The sequence below is a fragment of the Balaenoptera acutorostrata genome, chromosome 15 (assembly GCF_949987535.1).
Source record: "Balaenoptera acutorostrata chromosome 15, mBalAcu1.1, whole genome shotgun sequence".
Lineage (NCBI taxonomy): Eukaryota > Metazoa > Chordata > Mammalia > Artiodactyla > Balaenopteridae > Balaenoptera > Balaenoptera acutorostrata.
In genome coordinates this window covers 68,816,795-68,839,000 of record NC_080078.1, presented here as the reverse complement: position 1 = coordinate 68,839,000, position 22,206 = coordinate 68,816,795, and the positions used below count along the sequence as shown (strand labels likewise).

Here is a 22,206-nt window from a genome sequence, read left to right as displayed (position 1 = left end):
GTTAAATTAGATCATAAGGGTCTGAGGTCCTTGTAAGAAGAGGAAGAGACACCGGGGATGCACACGCACGGAGGAAAGGCCATGTGAGGACGCAGCAAAAAGGCAGCCATCTGCAAGGCAAGGAGAGAGACCTCAGGAGGAACCAAACCTGCCTCATCTTGACCTTGGACTTCCAACTTCCAGAACTGTGGGAACTGATGCCTCAGTTGGAGCCCAGTGGTCCATGCCAGGTGGAAGGAAGCAAGTCAGGGGGAGGTGCCCTGGGAGGTTCCTGTGAAGCCCCAGTGTCTTTGCCCTCAGACACCAGGATGCACTGACCTTCAGCAGGAGCCCAGCTGGAGGAGTGGTCAGTGCCCCACAGGCTGAGGAAAACTGGGGACTGGAGAGAAGATCCACAGAGGGAGACTGTCCAGTGAAAGACCCTGCTGAGAACTCAGTAGGGCTGGCACGGGACTGGCTCTGCCTCACTAAACCTAAGTCTGCTTGTCAGTAAAATGGGCATGATAATTCTCTTACCGATCTCACACATGGGGAAGGAAAATGAGAGGAAGAGAGTCCCATCTTGCCATGCCAATGAAGTGGGGAGGGGGGACTGATCATCCCCATTTCACAAATGAGAAACTTGAGACTTAGGGAAGAGAAGGGACACCAGGGTCTGGGCCAGCCCACCAAGAAGCATCCCTGCTGCGGGCTGAGACACTGCCTCTAGATCTGGGCTCTGAGAATGGCTCTGGGCCTTTAATGCCTCCGAGGCCTGCCTCCCCTCCAGGCTGTAAGCCCTGGAGTCTGGGATTGTGTCCAGTTTCCTCTTCATTATATCCCCGGAATCTAGTAGGATCCCTGACACAGGGTACACAGCCAATATTTGCATAATTAGTAAATAAATGAATGAACGATAGCCATGCTTTTCAAAGGGGTATATGAGTAGTCTGGCAGAGTACCAGAGGATGCCCCTTCTTGGAATGTCCATTTTATTCAGCATCTGGGGGAAATAATCATGTAACAGTTAACATCATTTTGGGGGGTATTTTAAAATTGTGGTAAAATATATATATACCAGTATGATGGTTTCTTAAAAAATTAAACACAGAATAACTGTATGATTCAGCAATTCCACTTCTGGGTCTATACCCAAAAGAATTGAAAGCAGGGACTCAAACAGATACTCTACACCCCTGTTCATTGCAGCATTATTCACAATAACCGAAAGGCGGAAACAACCAAATGTCCATCAATGGACGAACAAATAAACAAAATGTGGTGTATACATACCAGGGAACATTATTCAGCCTTTAAAAGGAATGAAATTCTGACACATGCTACAACATGGATGAACCTTGAAGACATCCTGCTAAGTGAAATAAGCCAGACACAAAAGAACAAATGTTGTATGATTCCACTTACACGAGGTACCTAGAGTAGTCAAATTCATAGAGACGAAAATAGAACGGTGGTTACTGGTAGAGGCTGGAGGGAGAGGGGAATGGGGAGTTACTATTTAATGGGTACGGAGTTTCTGTTTGGGAAGATGAAAACATTCTGAAGATGGATGGTGGCTGTGGTTGTACAACAATGTGAATGTGCTTAATGCCACTGAACTGCACACCTAAAAACGGTTAAAGTGGCAAATTTTATGTTATGTATACATTTTGAGTAGTGGTAAAATATACACAACTCCACAGCATTGAAATCATCTTCATGGGTGATCAGGGTCACCCTTCTGTCTAAGTGGGTGGGCCCGGGGGTCATGGTCATCTTGCACTCTGAGTGAGCCCTACCAGGAGCTCCAGGCCCCAAAGTCCAGGCTATAAGCTGGATGGAGAAGGGAGGGAGGAGATGGGGTGATTTAAGGGGGCCTGACCAGTAAGGTGATTTTCCCAGTAACCCACCAGACCTGCCAGCCTTATACTTCATTTCCTTCACCAAATATCTCTTATGTGCCAAGAGCAGATTTACCAGGTGCGACAGGGCTGAGGGGCACAGAAGCAAACCACGCCCAGGGTCTGGCGTCTGGAGCATCTAAGCCAAGAGGAAAGGCACAACGCCCACATCTGTAAAACTGGAGTAAACCTGCTCCATGAGGTTGGAAGGGATGAAAGTTGAAAAGCTCTTTGCACAGGGCTTGGCCCACAACAAGAGCGTATGAGATGCCAGCTGCTTTTTTTGTTGTTGTTGTTTTGTTTCTTTTAACTCTCATAGGAGGTAAAGACAAACAAAGTCATTTGGCCATGGGGTGCAGGGTTCTGTGAAAGGAGAAGCCAGAGAGAGGGTTTTTTTTTTATATTAATCAGTCATCAATTTTATACACATCACTGTATACATGTCAATCCCAATCGCCCAATTCAGCACACCACCATCCCCACCCCACCGCAGTTTTCCCCCCTTGGTGTCCATACGTTTGTAAGAGAGAGTTTTTTAAAAAATTTCTTTCCAATATAGGAGAAAAATCTCACTGAGGCAGCAAAGCAGGGTCTTGGCTAATCATGATTTCTCTGCATTTCCCCACCCCCACCCCAATCAAGAGCCTGGTCTAACATCAACCGCTGCCCCCTCCTACACTTTGTGCCCCCAACCCCATGACTCACACTCCTCAGAAGTGATTGTTCACCGGCCTCCTCAGTCCAAAGCTCTTGATGGATTTGGTAATTGGAGTAATTACGGTAATTTTACCTTAAAGACAGGCAGCTGCGGATTCCCTATTGAGGACCACCCCCCCCACCCCGGGCCTCCTGCCAGCCAACGTTCAGGGACAATGAAAGTGGCTCCCTTTCCCCTCTCCCAGAACGCAAAGTGGCTGGTGTGGAAAGAGGGGTTCTCAATAGAAGGCATCTCCCACCCTCTGAGCAGCCTGAGGAGGGGGCAGGGGGCAGCAGAATGGGCTTGCCAGGAATCTTTTTTCGTTTCTACCACCCTAGCCGTGGTTCCAGTGACTTGCAAAGCACAGCAGTGGACCTTGGCTTGTTCCCCATCTAGACTTGAAAATCAGGACAGGAGACCACCCCTCCCGCCACCCGCAGTCTATGGACGAAGTCCCTTATAGATCGCAATTGCACGTATCCTACAGAATCCAGGTGTGAGGAGCAGGCAGAGGTGTGGATCCCGGGACGTGCAGGAGGAGAGTCACCTGCCCACAGCCAGGTACCAGGCAGCACCCTCCTGCCCTCACCCCCTGCAGAGCCTGGGCTGCCCTTCCCCCAGCGGCAGCCAGAGGAATGTTCACCTTCACACCAGTGTCCCTAAGAGCCAAGGGCCAAGTGCGGGGAGGACGTGGGAGGCGAGATCTCTTCTGATTTCAAGGTTAGAAGGCTTCTCCGAGAGGAGCGACTTGAATGAAGGCCTCGAAGAATATACGAGACCCCTTGGGAGGGCCTGGGGCAGTGAGGGGCACCAACCAGAGCCCAGAGCAGACCAACAGACAGTCCCATGCGAGGGCGTTTGGGGCCATATTTAGTTTTGCTAAGAGCAAACCTGGGGGCAGTCTCAGAATTCCCAGGCCGGTGGTTTGGTCGATTTAAACCCTTCCAGTCTTCCCAAACTTCTTTGGATCCATTTCCAGCCCCTGCCCAGTCTGCCCACTGCCCCCTTGCCCTCTCTCAACTCCAGCCACGCCAGCCTTTCAGTGTCTCCTCCACGCTCTGTTCCTCCGCTCAGAGGCTAACACGCTCTGTTCCTCCTGCCCAGAGGGCCCTTCCACCTCTCACCTGTTCATCTTTCAAGTTCAGCCTCCTGGGAAACTTCAGACCTAGTCCACTTCCCCTCTCTTTCGTTTCACTCCCCACAACTGTAATTAGCAGTACAATGGTAAGTAGCAAATAGCAATTTGTGGGAAGAGTTATTTTAACATCATTCTTCCTTCCCTAGACGGTAAACTCTGAAAGGAAGGTCTGTGTTGATTCAATGCTCCATCCCCAGTGCCTGGCTCTCAGTAGAAATTTTTGCTGATTGCATGTTGGAAATTTTCAGCAGGCAGAAATGGGGTGGAAGTGCATTCTCAGAAGAGGGGAAAGCACAAGCTAAGGCTCTGAGGCCAGAGAAGACAGAGTAAGTTCAGAAACTGTGGTGCCAACATGGGGAGCAGAGGAGGAGCAAGGGGACAGGCGTGGCGTGACTCTGCTGTAGGTGGGGACAAAGGGTGGGAGGAGCCTGGATGAAGGCGGGGGGGGGGGGGGGGTGGGGGGGGGGTGGGGGGGGTGGGGAGGGTTGGGGAATCTCAGGGAGGGAGCCTGATCCATCCCTTAGCCCAGCTGCCCTAGACAACCTCTCTGCCCTGGCACGTGATGCTCCAGCAACTACGCCATGGCTGAGTCCTTTCTGTTCCCTCTATCTGCAAACCTCTTCTCCCAGCTCTTCTGATGGCTGGCCCCTTCTCCTCATTTCGGTGTCAGTTCCATTGTCACCTCCTCAGAGAGGTGTTCAGTAGCAGACACTCCGTGCACATTGGCTCCACGCACGCCCCTTCGCACCTACCACCATAACAAAACAAGGCTCCTTAAAAGAAACATGATCTCGGCCCAAGTCCAGACGGCAAGGAGCCTGCAGAAGCTGTGCACCCACTGTGAGCTGTGCTAACCCAGCAGCAGGGCTGGTGTGAGATCATCCGTCACCATGACGCCACAGGGTGGGAAAAGGTGAGCCCTCGGATAGCGCTGAAGATGAATGGGGAAACCAACATGCGATTAAACTGGGCTCCTCCGCTGATGGCTGACGGCCCTCTCTGAGTACAAAGTTAGCACAGCCAGGCCTGGGCTCCCGGCACCCACCAAGGCACATGCTCCTCCTCCTGCTAAGGTTAAAGGATTGTCCCTCCAACCACACAGCTCCCTGGGATCCCAGCCTTGTTAATGAGGGGGTGAGGCATGCCATGGGACCAGAGCAGGTGCTGAGAACCATGGGGGAGATAATATCGTTACTCACCATTTCAGGCCGCCTGGCTCTTGTTGATAATTAATAATAATAATGACAGCCCTGAATGAGCACTTGCTATAGGTCATTTCCTCATTTTCACACATCAAACCAGGGAGGTAGAGTTAAGTCAGGTAGTGAGGACAACAGTTTCTGGAGGAAATAGAGGAGCAGAGAGGGATTCATGTATCTGTTCATTCATCCAGTGGATTTTTACTGAGCGCCTACTATGCACCATTATATCCACAAAGGTGAGGAAAGTCCCACATGGTCTCTGCTTTCATGGGGCTACATACTAGTCAGGGTCACAGAGAGGGAAAAACTAATTAAATATGATAATTTCAGGTAATGATAAATTCTAGGAAGAAAATTAATTAAGGTGATGAGAAAGAGAGAGAGAGGAAGAGAGGAAGCAACTTCAAACAGTTCAAAGGGGATGGTCAGAGAAGGCCTCTGGAAGGAAGGGACATGTGAGCTGAGACCAGGAGGTGAAAGAAGCTGGCTGTGAGAGTAGCTGAGGGGAGAATGTTCTGGGCAGAGAGAAGAGCACGTGCAAATGCCCCAAAGCAGGAATGAACCTGGTATGTCTGGGGAATGGAAAGGAGGCTCATGTGGCTGGCTCTGCAAAGGGACAGGCAGGGTGGGTGAAGTGTCATCAGAGACAGACCTCATAGGCCAGGGTAAGGAGTTGGGATACTACTTTAAGTGGTATGGGATCCCTCTGGGAGGTTTTCAGTAAGAGGGCTTTTAATAGAATTGAATTTTTGTTTTACAAGGGTCAGTATGGCTGCTGTACAGAGGATAGATAGGAGGGCAAGGAGAGAGAGTATTTAAAAGGCATGGAAGCCACTGAGACTTTGTACCACCACCACCACTGCCATCAACATCACCACCACCATCATCATCACCACCATCATCATCACCACCATCACCACCATCACCACCATCATCATCACCACCATCACCATCACCACCACCATCATCACCACCATCGTCATCATCACCATCACCACCACCATCATCATCACCATCACCACTACAATCATCATCACCATCACCACCATCATCATCACCACCATCACCATCACCACCACCATCATCATCACCATCATCATCATCACCATCACCACCACTATCATCATCACCATCACCACCACCATCATCATCACCACCACCATCATCATCATCACCATCACCACCACCATCATCATCATCACCATCACCACCACAATCATCATCACCACCACCATCATCATCACCATCATCATCATCATCGTCAAAGGCATCTAGATGACAGAGGCTTGGACTAGGATGATAGTAGGAACAAAGGAGTGAAGTGGGGGGATTGGGGTATATTTTGGTGGGAGGTCCAACAGGGCTTGGAGGTGGTTTGTAGGATGCAGGGAGGAATTGGGGAACAGAAGCAGCAACTCCAGCTGAACCCAATATGGAAAATCTACCCAATCTCCCTACTTCTGCTCTCGACTGTCCTCTCTCACTAGCACCTACCAGGTCCTTTTCCTGCTTCAGGCAATCGTGGTGTGGCTGAAAGAGCACTGGATTTGGAATCGGGCATCCAAGATTCTCACTCTCAGTGTGACTTTAGACACATGGTTTAGCCTCTATGAACTTCAGTTCCTTCATATGTAAAATGGGACCATGGTAATATCTATTTCATAGGGTTTTGGGGCTACTGCTGGGCTAAACTCATGCTTCATCCAGGCTATGCTCCTCAGATGGGGCTGCTGGAGAAACTGAGACCACTTAAAGGCTTGTAACCTGCTACAATCTCCACATGCCCTTCCAGGCAGTTCTAGGATTAATGTCAATCCCTCCTCACTAAGTTTTCTTGGTTCCCTCTTTCTGCTTCTGAGGGTGTTTGCATTGTGGGAGGTGGGGAGAGAGAAGGGGAGACTGACAAAGTGATTATCATGAAAATATTTTAAAATATAGATATTTAAGGCAAAATAGTGTGGATTTGTAGTCTAAAATAGTTAAGAGCTTGCATCTTGACACCAGACTAACCTGCATTGGTATTGAATCCTGTCATTTATTGGCCATAATAATATTGTGTTTCAGAAGATTGTTGTGAGGATTAAAGGAGCTAACATATGTAAAGCACCTGGTAAGTACTTAGTGCTTAGTGACCATTAGCGGCCATCATCACATCCTCACTCAAACTAAAACACTGGATTATGGTGAAGATTAAGTTTATAAAACTCTTGGTATCATCACTATCATCAGCATCACCATCATCATTATCATCATCACTACTATCAGCAGCTGCAGCAGAAGTACCAGCATCACCATCATCACCATCACCATCGCCATGATGATCACCAACATCACCATCACACTCATTCTCATCACCATCATCATCGTCACCTTACAGGGTCAAGCAGGTACTATCAATGCACCAGCAATATCCTTTCATCACCTACCATTTCAGTGTCCAGTGGTTAACTTCTAATTGCCAGCATCTACATTCCTTTACCTGAGGGCTATCTCTGGCTACCGGAGCAAACTACGCCTGTGCTCATGCTGGCTGGAAGTGCCAGGGAACAAAATGCCCACCCTTGTCAGGAGGAGCCCTCAGCCAATCACTCACAGGAGCTGATGAAGAAATACCCAGCTCCCTTGCCCTCTGGGTGTGGATAACTGATGAGTATCTTCTCCATTGTTTCTCAGAGTTCTCCAGGAGAATTAAGCTCTGGTGCCCACAGTGGTAACTTGCTTGATGATGCATCCTTTTTATGGGCTGCCTCCCCTTCTTAACTTCCCACTCCCTTGTGTTTCCTGGGATCACTCCGTGCACTTGAATCATTGTTTCAGGGTCTGTTTCTGGGGGAACACAAATGAAGACCTGGATTACTGTGAAGATTAAACTTATATAGCTCTTGGTATATATTAAGGGCTTAATAAATTCATTGTTGAATGAATGAGGCTTCACCTGTCCCAAGGAGACAGACCCAGGGTAGGGGAAAGAGGAGGAAGAGACCTGGGACCATAGGAGAGGGGTGGGACAGGATCCCAGAGAAGCTGCCCCTGCAGTCCCCCGCCCCTCAACAATTGTCGTCATGACTCCAACCCTCCCCCTCTGATTCTCTTCCTGGCCCCTCTGGGTGGCTGCAGGTTCAAGGTGTGGACAGACCACGTTGAGAAACACAGCAAGATGTCCTCATCACCAAGCTCCCATGTTAGCTCACTGGAAGGACAACACCCACTGAGAGCTAGACTGGGGAGAAAAAAACTTGAATGAAGTAAAAGTGACATTTAACTTATGCCCTTAATGTTCAAACAGAACTTAAATACCATTTTACAAAATGACATGATTGTCCAAAGCAATACTTAAAATATGGGCACTGTGAAGGGAGAGGTTTTTCCTCTTTCCAGTCCCCTCTGGGGCTGTTCCTGGCCACAGTGCCTGCTCCCCTTCACTGAGGCCCAATCCTCTCATCTTTCACAAGGGCTCAGAAAGGGCAAGAGGCTTACCCAAGGCCACAGAGCTCTCCTGGCTTCTTCTCCAGTTCTGTCCACTATACATCATAGGGCCACTCTCAAAGCAATTCTTTCCTGGAAAAAAAGAAAAAGCTGCCCCTTGATAGGGGTGCTATATTTTTTATTCTCCTCAGGGCTGGGAATCACAGACAAAAATCCATGCAGGTCTAAGTCCTCAAGAGGTGTTGGCATACAGCAAGCGTGGTGTAGGAGCCCACCCTGGAGTGAGGGCTCAATGTGTGTGGTTCTACGGGGTCCTTTGTGGGTTCTGAGAGGCATTTCAGAGATGAAGGTCGCCTTGGAGGACAATCTAGACCTTCTCCCTAAGTAGCTGTGCTCCCACGCCGAGTACACCCAGCCCGTAGCGGCAGGGATGTGGTATCCAGGCTGCTCCTTTGAGTCCAGGGGCTTAGGTGGGGTTCTGTTTGATGACCCCCACTCGCCATGGGGGTTGGTGCGGCACAGATCTAAAAGGTGGGCATCTGGGTCCAGGCGATGCTCAACTGTGGGAAGCAGGGGTGAAGGAGGTTGAGGTAGGAAAGACCAGCCTCCCTCCCCGCAGCCAAAGGGAACCACTCTGGTGCAATTTGTGCTCCAGAGCCCCCTTGTGGCCATGGCTGGACATCACCCCTTCTCCTCCTTCCCTCCCTCCCTCCCTTGGAAGGCTTTGCCTGAGGACACTCCCTCAAAGCATCACTACACCCTAAGCCTTGTCTTTTAGCCTCTGCTCCTTAGCTGGTGGCTCTCAAAGTGTGGTCCTTGCGTTAGCAGGACCTGGAAACTTGTTAGAAATGCAGATTCTCAGGGCCCAGCCACCTGTGTCTTAAGAGCCCTCTGGGTGATTCTGATGCACCACTCAAGTTTGAGAATCACTGCTCCAGAGAATGCAACTGAGGACAGCTGCCCATCCTTGGTCCCCACAAAGCTGGGGACTCTCAGAGCTGGACACATGTTTACAGAATTCCTTGAGGAATCCATGGTCACTGGCCCGGGAGGAGGTCCACTTCAGCTAGGCTGGCCCAGAAGCGTCAATTTCACTGGAGGTACTGACAACTGTCACACTAAACAAAAAATTCTGCCCGCTCCGTGTCTGATGGCAGCTCCAGGCAAAACTCCAAACTCCAGGACAGAATACTAAGGTGTGCACAAGCTGACCCTTGACCTCACAGCAGGGTTCCACTTGGTTTCACAGGAGACAGAGGCCTGAGGGGGAGATTCATCCCAGGGTGGACTCTGGCCTCCCCCAGAGGGGTCCAGTGAGCTCTCAAGGTCAAAGAGCTCCCAGTGACCTGGGCTCAGACTCATTCCCCACAGGGAAACTTACTGATATTCCCTCTGACTTCGTGGAGGAGGATGTCGGCTGACTTCATGGACCTGCTGCTGTAAGATAGAGAGAAGCAAGCCACTGGCTCTTCTAGAGGCAGCAAGACCAACCACTGCGTATGGAGCCCAGGACTGGAAGGGGCGGCCTCACTGATTTTTGGTCACAGGTGGGAGATGAGACATATGGACCCTCCTGAGAGAGCCGGAGCTCAGGAAGGAGCCCAGCACCCAGAGGCAGGGAAGAGGCAGCTGGACGGCACTAGGGGAGGGCCAGCCATGGGTCCCCTGCCACAAGACCCCTTCCTGCTGGGCATCAGAATGGAAGCTATGGGAGTGGTGGGATGAGGAGTGACAGATGAGGACAAGAGCCTGCAGTGAGGGGCAAATTCCGAGTCAAGATGGATTATGAATGTTGTAGGAGTATGTATGTTAATTATAATTAGTATATAAGTATCATATAATTATCATATGATAATTATGGATATCCTGAGCTCAATTCCAAAGTCTGTCCCCAATTTGCTGTGGGGCTCTGGGCAAAGCCCTTTCCCTCTCTGGGCCTCAGTGTTCCCACCTGTACAAGGAGGAACTGGACTAGACACTTGCTAAGGACCAACAGTCCAAGAGTCCTTTGTGCCAATTCCATCAAGGAGGCTCCTGAGAGTTCAAGCTATTTCTTACATCTTGGAGTGACAGCTGCAGATCATCCCCATGGATCCTCTTCCAGCTCTTTAGCCACACTGACTCAGGACCTTTGCACATGCAGTTTTTGGTGCCTAGATGCCTTACCTCATTTCCCACACTATACCAGGTGCCTTGTTTTACATTCACATTGTTCCCTGTATTTCTTATACAACCTAATACAGCTTGTAACTTGATATTTACTTTATGGCTATTTGACTCATGTCTATGTCTTCCATACGGCTGTGAGCTTGTAGGTCCAGGGCCCCTGTCTGTTCTTTTTCTTGTGATTCTAGCATTCCACATTGTACCTGGTCTAGAGTAGGCATTCATTAAATACCTGTGAAATGAATGAATGAATAAATGAATGAATCATGGCTATTACCATTACGATTTGGAGCCAAGAAGTTCTCTGAAAAGGCTGGAGAACCCAGCTCTGACCACCCCAGAAAGGGAAAGGTCAACAGCAGGCACAACTCCCCTCAATGGCCTTCAGCTCCGAGGGGCTGACCTCCCCCTGCACCAGCACCCTGTTCCCTGCAGGGGAGAGGCTCCTGTAAAGGGTAAGGGGAGGTGGCCCGCACTCAGAATACAGGATGCACACACACAACACACCCACACCAGCTGCTTGTGCACGGATCATATGTCCACATACACAATGTCCCCTAAAGCGTGCATACATAAACACAGGCTATAGAAACATGTGTGCACATGCGTTCACCCTCACACACAACAGGAGTGCGTGCAGGGCGCCTCCAGACGCATGCATCTAGGTTTACATAAATACACATGATGCACAAGGCGACACTGCCAACGTCCCCATTCTGGACTCCTCCTGGAAACACTCAGTATTCTTAGAAGTCCCTTCTCTTCTACTGCCCCCCTCCCCACCCCAATCACTCGACACCCCACAAAGCAAACCCCACTTTCCCAACCCTTGGCAAAGCACACAAGTGCTGCCTAAAAATGAGGCAGGGGTGATAGCTTCCAGAAGACCCCGCACCGCCCCACCGTTTCCTCCTTGCTCAGCCGCGTCACCTCCCTCGTTTCTAAGACCCCGCCTCCTCTCTCGCTGCGACGGGCCCGGGACGCCCCCTGGTGGCCACAGTCGGCAGCGCCGTTCCTGGCAGCCTGGTCGTGAGTCCCGGCTGATGCAGAGGATGCGAAGGCACGGCCACCAGGTGCCCTCCCGCCACCCCTTGCCCCTTTCTTCTTCCACCTGTGGGGGCGGGGCTGTGGTGCAGGGCTCACTAACCAACTCGGGGCCGTCCGTCGCCTCGTTCTTGTCTGCGTGCATCCTTCGCAGCCAGGTCTTGAGTCCCCCATCGCAGAGCTGGGGGCACCGGCGAATGCTGTCGTTCAGTTTTCACACCTGCGCCACCAAGAAAGGCAACCTGGCCAGAAAGAATCAAGTCTTAGCAGGGGCGTCGGGCTGCTGGGGTGAGAAGCAGAGCCGCCAGGGTCACTGGGGCCTCTTCCCTGTCCCAGGTCCCAGACAGAGCTTGGCAATATGTATTTGTTGAACTTGGGGCTGAAGCACTAGTTTGATGGGAGGAGTGGGGCCATTGAGTCCCTAAAGGGGGCCATGGAGTAGGGGACTCTGAGAGCAGAGCCCACCCTTGGGCTTCCTGACAGGGATCTCCCAAGACAGAGGCTGGAGGGTACTGCACCTGCCGTGGGACAAGTGCTCATTGTCTTACCCAAGCAGGGGTGTCCCCAAGAACACACCTGCAGTGGGCTAAGGCTTTGAGAACCCCAGCCAGTCCTCACTGGCAGATCCGCAAAGATCGCCGGATCGACCCATACCCCTCTGTCGAATCAGAACCCAGCAGACAGTCAGGAGAATCCAGACTGCATGGACCCTGATAATAAAGGGCATGTGCCCTGGGCTCTGAGAGAACTGGGTTCCATTCTGGGCTCCTCTGTTTACTGGCCGTGTGACACCCAAACAAGGTGACACATATGAGAGGGAGAGGAAGAGGATTCTTCTATTTTACTTTATCTACATCTGTGTTGCCTGAAAGTTTTACAGGAAGTCATTAAGGTATTTCTTGAATTTAAAAAACTGCATACAATAAAAAGTGTTTTAGTAGTCCTGTTAGCCCAGAGAGCTGAAAGAGCACAGAGAAGAAAGGCACTCTGGGCGTGTAGGAGGGTACCTGTGTGGGGGAAGGGTGGGAGTTCTCAGCAGAAGAGTTGACTCTTGAACTGGGTCTTGAAGAATCAGCAGAGGGTACCAGCTTTCTGCTCTTTCTAAAATGGAAGGGAATTCCAGGCAGAGTGAACTACCTAAGCAAAAACGCAGAGGCATGCAGTGCAGGATGAGTTTGGAGAATGAGCTGGCATTTGGTGCATTTAGAACAGAAAAGATTGCCTGAGTTTGGAGAGGGGAGAAACTGGAAACAGTCAGAAAGCTTCACTTGTGGGTTTCTGGAATTTAAAAAAAAACTATCATGACTCTATAGATGAAGGGAAGGATAGGAGGGAGGAAGGGAGAGAGGGAGAGAGTGAGAGAGGGAAGGTGAGAGAGAGAAAGGGAGGGGGGAAAGGTGAGTGGATGGATGGATGGATGGATGAATGCGTGGAGGGGTGGATGGATGGGTGGGTGGATGGATGCCTGGATTGGGGGGTGGCTGGGTGGGTGGATGGACTGATGGATGGAGGTGTATGGATGGGTGACTAGATGAAAGGACGAATGGAGAGATGGATGGAGGAGGCTGCATGTCTAAGTGAAGTGGCCTGACAAGCAGCGGTGGCGGTGCTACCTTGCGCTCATGGGAGTGCCGGCCGGGTCTTCTCTGTGCTCCCGCTCCACCCTCAACTTCCACGGGCCTTGGCGTGTGACCACAGATAGACCACAGAGGGCTCTCTCTCCCTACTCTTGCCCCTCCCTCTTGCTCTGGATTGTGACTCAGGGCAAGGCTCATGGTGGGGCGGGGGTGTCCTGGTCCTCTGACTCCGGCCTCGGCCTCGGCAGCCCCTGTGCTCCTGAGCCTCAGGGGTGGGGCTTTCTCAGCATCATTAACGCTCTGATGTGAAGGAATCTTTGCGGGGGCTCAGAGAACACCCATAACCTGGGGTACATCAGACGGCAGTGGACTGACTGAGGTGTGGCAGTGGAGACAGAAAGGGTCGACCCCTCTTGGATGCGAAGGCAGGGGGAGGAAGAAGACTCTGGCCTACACGTAGGATCCAGCAAAGGTCCCACAAGAGATACAACTAGGGATTTGAAAGGACAGCACCCACAATCCTGGAGGGCAGGGGCATCAGGACAGCTGTACCTGGAGGAAGATGGGGCCTGTCCCTGCTACCTGGGTGGACGAGCCATCCCCTCCATTCGTGGTGGACCACAGCACTCACCGTCCAGAGCAGATCCTGGTATTGCACTATCATCTGCACCATCTCAGCTGCCCCCTCTGCCAGCTGCTTCTCTCTGCCCCTGGGGAGTTTGGGGGACCCCCCTCGGCGCTGGAAGAGATGAGGGGCCATCTCCGTGGAAACACTCCACAACATCATCTTGTTGCTCGGCTCCCGGGCCACTGGGAAGAATTCCAGGAGTGCCTGGAGGGGGACACAGAGCCTCCCTCAAATCTCAGCACATGCCTGGTGCTCCCTACCTTCCCCAGAACATCATGCTGCACGACCTGGGGACACCTGGAAAGAGCCAGGGACTGGAATAGGGGTTTTGGTTTCAGCTTTGCCATCAGCCCATCCCACAACCCGTGTCTCAGTTTCCTGCTCCTCAAAAAGTGACCCAAACCCTCCCACTTCCCTGCTCCCCCAGATGTTACTGAGACATCTGGGTCAGACCACAGCTCCCAGGCAGGAAAGGACCACAACTCCAAGAAGTGGGTCTTTTCCTGGAGAGCCTCACGTCAGCTCCTTCTTCTGAAGTCTGGACCTGCCCAGGATGCAAAGGAAAGAATAGGGAAGCAGAGACAATGGGAAGAAAGAGGGAAGATGAAAACAGCTACAATGTATTAAGTATTCATTGCATTCATGGCCCCTTTGTTAGCACCTTACATACTTTTATCTTCTCACTTAATCCTCACAACAACTCTATAAAGTGGATTCTATTATTGTACCCATTTTGCAGAGAAGGAAACTGTGGTTTGGAGAATGTGCCCAAGGCCACATAGCCAGTAAGGCTGAAGGGAAGGAGGAAGGAATGGAAGGATGGAAAGATGGATGGATGGATGGATGGATGGTGGATGAGGATGGATGATGGAAGGCAGAAAGGATGGAGAGAAGGAAGGGCAAATACTGAAAAGTATTACATCTTCTACTCTATGATTCCTCATGTGTTAGCTCTTGTAATTCCCCAATCACACAAGATGCTATTATTATCCTCAGTTTACTGAAAAAGGAACAGAAATTCTAAGAGGCTGTCTCTGTAACCAAAGCTAAGACATAAGGAGAGGAGGTCCCTTGAGCCCAGCACTACCTGGTTACAAAGACCTCTCGGGGGTGCCTATGTTTACATCAGACAAGGATTCCAGTAGACCTGGTGTCTCCTCACAGCCTCACCCTCGAGGTGCATCTTGAGTTCGACCCAAAGAGAGCCAGGAGAGTGCTGGGAGCTAAGTGAAGCCTACATCCAGCCCCAGCCCCCAGTGCTGAGCGCCCACTCTCATAACACACAGTGGGAGCTCCCTAAGAGTGTTTCCCAAACGGGTGCCCCAGAGAATACTGTCTGTGAACAACTAAGTTTGGAAAATGCTATATTCTCTAGTCCCACTTGGACATTCAGGAAGCCTTAGCATATCAAAGGCTCTGAGAAGTCTTGTAGGAAAGAATGATCCTTAACTTTGTTTCATTAACTCAATGTTTACCCATCTTATTTGGATACAGAGCCCCTTTTCCCAGTGACACCTGTTAACACCACGTAACACTAATGTTGGCAGTGCCCACTCCGGGAAGCACCATTTCCTTCCAAGACCCATCTGCTTTCTTTAGGGAAAAAGTCTCAGGAAAGACTTGGCGGGACTTCCCTGGTGGTGCAGTGGTTAAGAATCCGCCTGCCAGTGCAGGGGACACGGGTTCAAGCCCTGGTCCGGGAAGATCCCACATGCCTCTGAGCAACTAATCCCGTGTGCCACAACTACTCCACCCGCACTCTAGAGCCCACGTGCCACAACTACTGAAGCCTGCGCGCCTAGAACCTGTGCTCCACACCAAGAGAAGCCACTGCAATGAGAAGCCCGCGCACCGCAACGAAGAGTAGCCCCCGCTCGCCGCAACTAGAGAAAGCCTGCGCGCAGCAACGAAGACCCAATGCAGCCAAAAATAAATAAATAAATACATTTATTTTTAAAAAAAACGCACAGAGGAGGGTGCTGGGAGACGCAGCCTCAAAGAAGTGGGGAAGCCAAACCATAACTTTGACCCTGGCACCCTGAGAATGCCCGATGTGTCCAGCCCTCTCTCTTCCAAACAGGACAGCAGCTATGGGAGAAAGAAACCAATGTTTAAACCAGCAACCACTGGAAAGCGGGATTCAAACATGCATGTTTGTCTCCCATGAAAACCAGGAAGAAGAGAGAGTTTGGAGGAGGTTTCCCTCAAAATGAGAAGAACAGCTTTCTTGGCTGCTGCCATGAGCCAGGGATTGTTCTGAGAGCTTTACGTGCATTTATCTCATTTCATCCGTAATAAAAGGAGCATGCTGTTATTCTAAACCTTCCTCTGTAGATACTAAAAGAAAGGCTCATAGAGGTTTAAAAATTCATCCCATGGCTGACTATAAGTTACACATGGACTAACCTCCGTGCTGTTCAAGGGTCAACCGTAATAATTTGATTCTCTTCCAAGTGAATGTTAAATTCTGTTATTTGATTGTGCAAAAATTTTTTAAGTTTAAGACATTATTAAAGACTCCTATGATAAAAATTAAAAAAAAATTCATCACAAGTTTCTCAGCTACCAAATGTCAGAGACCAAATTTGAACCCAAGTCTCCCGATTCTATAGTCCACACTCTTATCTCCCAGGCTAGACGTATCCCAATAATGGCTCCAGAGCCAGCCTCTCATGGGCTAAATGAGCCCAATCTGGGGATAACTTCCAGCTTGAAGGACCAGCGGGACCTGGGTGCTGGGGAGGGATCTGCGGTCGGCTTCCAGCAAGGTGTCGAGGGACACGCTGAAAAGGCAAGTTTCTGCAGAAGTCAAAGAGCAGAAGGGGCATTTCACTTCCTGGAATGACAGCTGGGCTCCAACCTGCGAGATCTCGTGGGTAACTAGAATCAGACTCTTTTCCCTGCGTGAGGACTGAGCTCTCTGGAGGATGGTTGAGCTCAAAATTCTCCACATCTCTCCAACAGAACCTTTGGCATCCGTGATCATGAAAACGTTAGATGGGGGCTTCCCTGGTGGCGCAGTGGTTGAGAATCTGCCTGCTAATGCAGGGGACACGGGTTCGAGCCCTGGCCTGGGAAGATCCCACATGCCGCAGAGCGGCTGGGCCCGTGAGCCACAACTGCTGAGCCTGCGCGTCTGGAGCCTGTGCTCCGCAACGAGAGAGGCCCGCGCATCGCGATGAAGAGTGGCCCCCGCTTGCCACAACTGGAGAAAGCCCTCGCACAGACACGAAGACCCAACACAGCCAAAATCAATCAATCAATCAATCAAAACATACGCATCTGATTCAAGATCCTCATTAAAAAAAAAAAAAAAAAAAAAAAAAAAAAAAAAAAAAAACGTTAGATGCACCACAGAGCAGAAAATCTCAGCTGGATAAAGAGGTGTTCAAAGGAAAACATGCTGCAGCCCCAGGGAGTGCTGGGTATGACATGTGACAATGGCCTGAGGTAGAGGGTCTAGGTCTGCAAGGACAGGCTGAGTTCTGAAGAAATGTATTTCCCATCCTGCCTTGCAGTCTTCTTGGGCAAATTCCTCCTTCCCAATCTTCTCTAATTTCCTTCCTTCTCCTTTCAACCACCTACGTGTTTCTCTGCGAAACCCTTACCCCTGGCCTTTCTTATCCCCCATCCTCTTGTCTTTGAAGAAGCAAACAAAAAAAATCACAGTGTGTAATGTTGACGGTGATGCAGTGAGATGAACACTCTCATACACTACTGAAGGCTAATATATACCAAGAACCGAATAAGTATATTCTAAAATAATCTAAGACGCATTCAAAGTTGTGTGTGCAGCCATAGTGATTGTGTTTTATAATAGAAAATCATGAAATAATAAATGTTCACTAATAAGAAATGGTTAAATAAATCACATCCACAAGGAGGGAAATAGTGCCCTGATTAAAAATCGTGTTTTCAAAGAATGTTTAATAGTCGTGGTAAATGATAATACTGTTCCAAGCTCATTACACCTCCTTGTATCCATATCCTTTGCCATGTGAATTTGCAATCCTTCCCATGAAAGAAGCAGAAAGTACTTTCCCACTCCTTGCTGGTCAGTCAGCTGATAGCTTTGGCCAGTGGAACAGTAGATGCCGTGATGCACACAGAGGTTTAAAATGCGTGGTGTGGCAGGCTTTGCCCTCTCGTGCCCTCTTGCCATAGCCTGCTGGTCCCAGGAGAATGAGAGAAATATGAGAAATATGAAGCAGACCCAGACCCTGCCAACAGCCTAGATCAGCCAACTGACCCCCAGTTCACCCCCAAACAGAGTAAATAATTGTTTTAAGTCATGACTTTTGGGGTTCTTATTATGTAGCATTACTGTGACAATAGCTGAATGATACAGTGACTGGGAAGTGTCCATAATTCTAGAATATTTAGTGAAAAAAGGCTATACACACACATGAAAAACAAAAAGGAAGATGATACCCTGAAAGTTAATAGAGCTTATATCTGAATTGCATTTTTCGTTTTTGTATTTTTTTGTATTTTTGCTCTATTTCCCAAATGTCCTACAACGAGCAGGAATTGTTTTCACATGCAAAATTATATATATATATAAGAAATATCGCAGCTAAGCATGTTTTGGTGGAACATTCCCCAGGCAGCTCCCTCGATGAGAAAGCTGGGACTTTAGCCTCGGGGTATTTGATGTGCTGGGACCGCTGACCTGTCGCCTTCCGTTTGCCGGCCTTGCTCTTTTTCAGGTCCAAGCCCAGGACGTCACAGAACGTGGTCAGCTCGATAAGGGCTAAGGCAGGGACCTTCTGATATCCTGTAAGGACAAGTCTCCTACCCTAGTCAGGCCAAGTCTGCCCTTGGGGATCCTAAATTTCTAGGGAGAAAAGGAAAAACAATCGTTCAAGCCATGCAGCAGTATGTGCGTTGAGGCTCCCCCGTCCGCCCAGGCAACCAGGAAGAGGAAGCGCAGAGTGGAGAAGAGCAGGGGCTCAGGACTGCATCCCAGGTTCAAGTCCAAGCTCTACCTCTGACTGATGGGGTCACATTCTGAGCCTCTAATTCCCCGTTTGTAATCATAAAATTGTGCCTACCTTGTGAGGTTTTTGTGATGGTAAAATGGGCTAAGGGGTGTAAAGCGCTTTGGGTGCCAGAGGTCCCAGTGAATGGAAGATGCTTTTACTACCTGCGTTCCAACAGGAGGGGCGGGAGGAAAGGGGTCACCCCACAGGCCTCTCCTCATTGTGTCTATTCAGGTCCTTTGTTGCTCTCTCTCTCACCCAATCTGTCCCTACGCTGGGCCGTGTCACCCACAGCTCCGATGCTCCTCTTCCGCACTCTGCGTAACGACAGAATATTAATTGAAAAATAAATGATGTTATAGACTGCGCCACCTAGAGGCAATAGTGGGGATCTGCAGGCATTCCTGCTATCAGAGGTGAAAAATGCCGAGAGAGGGGGGGACAGATTTCTTTAGTATTACCAGAAGACTTAACCAGAATATTCCCCAGTGCCCCATTAGAGTGCTCTAAGAAGGGAAAGGAATCATGCTGTGGTTGTCGGTGATAATGCTGTGGCTATAACACGGCCTAGTGCTCGTTGTATGGGCTATGGACTCACACCCTCTGGGCTCGGATTCTGACTTTACCTGTGAGTTTGGGTAATTTTACCCTATTGTGAGTCAAGTTTCTCATCTGTAAAATGGGGCTAATAATAGCATCTACTTCACAAGGTTGTTGGGGATGTTAAATTGGATAAAGCATGTAAAACACAGTTCCTGAGGGAATTCCCTCACGGTCCAGTGGTTGGGACTCTGCACTTTTGCTGCTGAGGGCCAGGGTTCAATTCCTGGTGGAGGAACTAAGATCCCCAAAGCCACGCGGCCAAAAAACACAGCACCTGACATATACTGAGTACTCAGTCATTATAGCTATTACTATTTCTTAGTTTATTTATAGATAATTACTGTCAACATAACAGAATGAAATTCAATCATGTATATAAAGTACTTGGTCTAATAACTGATCCACGGTAAAAGGTCAGCAATATGTGGTACCCTTTAGCATTAATTATTATCATCATTCATAGCTGAGCGGGGAAAATCAAATTACCAAGATGAGAAGATAAGATAATGTTGAACATTAATTATCTCCGATGCTTTAGGAATAGAAAGTCATTATTTAAAAATTTTATTTGATGAACTATGGTTACATAAGATATTAACACTGGAAGAAAGTAGGTGAAGAATACATGGGAACTCTGTACTATTTTTGCAACTTCTTGTGAGTCTAAGATTATTTCAAAACAAAAGGTCTAAAAGAAGCTTCCATTCGAGGGAAAGACAGTGCTTTCACATTGGAGTGGGGTTCTTGCAGGGGTGGAGGGCAAATTTCCTAAGCAAGAGGGAGTAATGGTCAATCTGCAAGGCTGTGGGTCAGGCTGCTGGGGGCTCAGTTGGCTCCATCACTTCCCTCTGAGCTTCCCTTCTCTTTTTTCTGTCTATAAAGTGGGAGTACAATGACAGCACCCATCTCGTAGGGTGAGGTAAGAAAACAAGCCAGTGCATGTGAACGATGCCTCTGGAACTACTCCTAGGGCAGGGAAGCCCTCAGTAAAATGTTACCTAGGATTATCCAGCCACATCAAAATATGATCAACGAAGAACCTCTTCCTTCAGCAGCAGGAGGACCTGGGAAAGACTCTTCCTGATGAGAGATCAGAAGCCTGGTTACCCTGGGGGGAGGGGGGATTAACTGGGAAAGGACATGGGGGAGGCTTGGGGTGATAGGAGTGTTCTATATCTTGATCTGGTGGTAGTTACACAGGTACACACATCAAGATGTGCAAGGTAAATATCTGTGCACTTTACTGGGAGTCTGGGACTGTACTGGGACAACTGAACATTTGGAAAAGAAAAAAACTAAGAAGTTGGGTCTCTCACACCAGACACCAAAATTAATTTAAAAAACACAACTAGAAAAACACATGTAGGTGGATAGTTAGTTTGCTGGATGAGGGAGGACTTTCAATGCATAAAAGCAAAGAAGAAAAGGATAAATGAAAATAGAGAAGAGCATAACTGACTGTAGTTCCCTGCTTCCCAGTAAATATTTGTTGAATGAACTAAAAGAATGCATGATTCAACAACTGTCTGCTGGGTGCCCAGCAGCATGGAAAGGGGGAGGACGGAGGTGCAGGATGTGCTGGTGCGTAAAGGCAGGGCCTAGCCACCAGCCCTCTGGGCAGCAACATCACCGGCACAGGTGCAGGTGCCTCCGGGGGCCCCCTGCCTCTCTGCAGGAGCAGTACAGCTTGTTTGGAGTAAGCGTAGTCCATGATGAAGGTTTCCCCCGCCAGCCTGCACCTGCAGCCCTTCAGACTCTGCTGCTGTGGGGAAACAGAACAGAGAGGCTGTCAGGACCGCTGGCTCCCTACCTCCTCCAAGCCCAGAGCCCCAGGAAGTGATTTCCCAGGCTTGTGCCCATGCTCAGGCCCAGGAACCTCAGTAACAGTTGCCTAGGATACGGGGGCTGAGATCATGACTCAGGGAAGCAAGTTCTTAGGCTGAGGACTGAGGCCTTTTGGCCCAAGAAGTGATTTCCAGGCTCAAGCTCAAAGCCCCAGGATCGAATAAAAAAGCTTAGAGCTCAGACCCACTGCCCCAGGAAGTCGTTTCCTAGCTAAGGCCCTTGCCCCAGGAAGTGTTTTCTTAGCTAAGGCCCTTGCCCCAGGAAGTAATTTCTTAGCTAAGTCCCTTGCCCCAGGATGTGGTTTCCTAGCTAAGGCTCATTGCCCAGGAAGTGATTTTCCAGGCTGAAGCCCATGGGCCTGATGGGAAAAGTCCACTCAAGGGCCCAAGCTTTCCCCTCAGGGTCCCTTCCTACTGCCCTCAAGCTGGAAAGGCAGACAGAAATGCTCAGAAGTGTGCACGTTCTCTCACTTCACAGAGCAGCCCCTCTATGAAGCCTGGAGGATTCCCAGGGCCCTGGAGAGTGAAGGCCCCTTATGTGGAGGAGACTCAAAAGCCCCGGAACTGAACTGGTTCCATTTCACACCCAAGTCTCCATTCTCTGGAGACATTTCCTTTGCAAATTACAGACAGCTTCCAGTAAGTCACGTGGGAAGCAGATGGTACTCACACACCCCAGGGAAATAGGAGCCACTCACTACCCTTTCTTCATAGATGGAGCGGCTGAAGCTCAGAGGTCTTCCCAAGATCCCGTGACTGCTAAGTGGGAGAGAGGGCATTGGGACCTAGGTCTTTCTGCTTTCAGTGGCTATCATTTCAATCACTGGGTTATGCCACGTCAAATCTATTCCAAGAAAGAAGATGCCCACAACCTATCAGGTTTCAAGTGCCAGCAGGATATATAAACGACAATAAAAAGTATGAGAGTTGCACTGATAATGGCTATATAGAGAGAGAACCTAAGCTTTCAGGCCACCCAAGGATGCACAGTGGCAACGGGCATATACATATTGGCCTAC

General features: G+C 49.5%; 1 protein-coding gene across 1 annotated transcript; it reads right to left on the bottom strand.

Moving 5' to 3' along the window:
* Positions 1-10,861: 10,861 nt before the first annotated feature.
* On the bottom strand, positions 10,862-21,798 carry ARHGAP40 (Rho GTPase activating protein 40). Its single transcript, XM_057529719.1, is given in 11 exon segments — positions 10,862-10,938; positions 11,440-11,734; positions 13,762-13,962; positions 14,019-14,055; positions 15,776-15,847; positions 16,467-16,557; positions 18,431-18,532; positions 18,535-18,595; positions 20,974-21,070; positions 21,072-21,115; positions 21,736-21,798. Coding segments are annotated over 11 exon segments (1,140 nt in total).
* Positions 21,799-22,206: the final 408 nt, after the last annotated feature.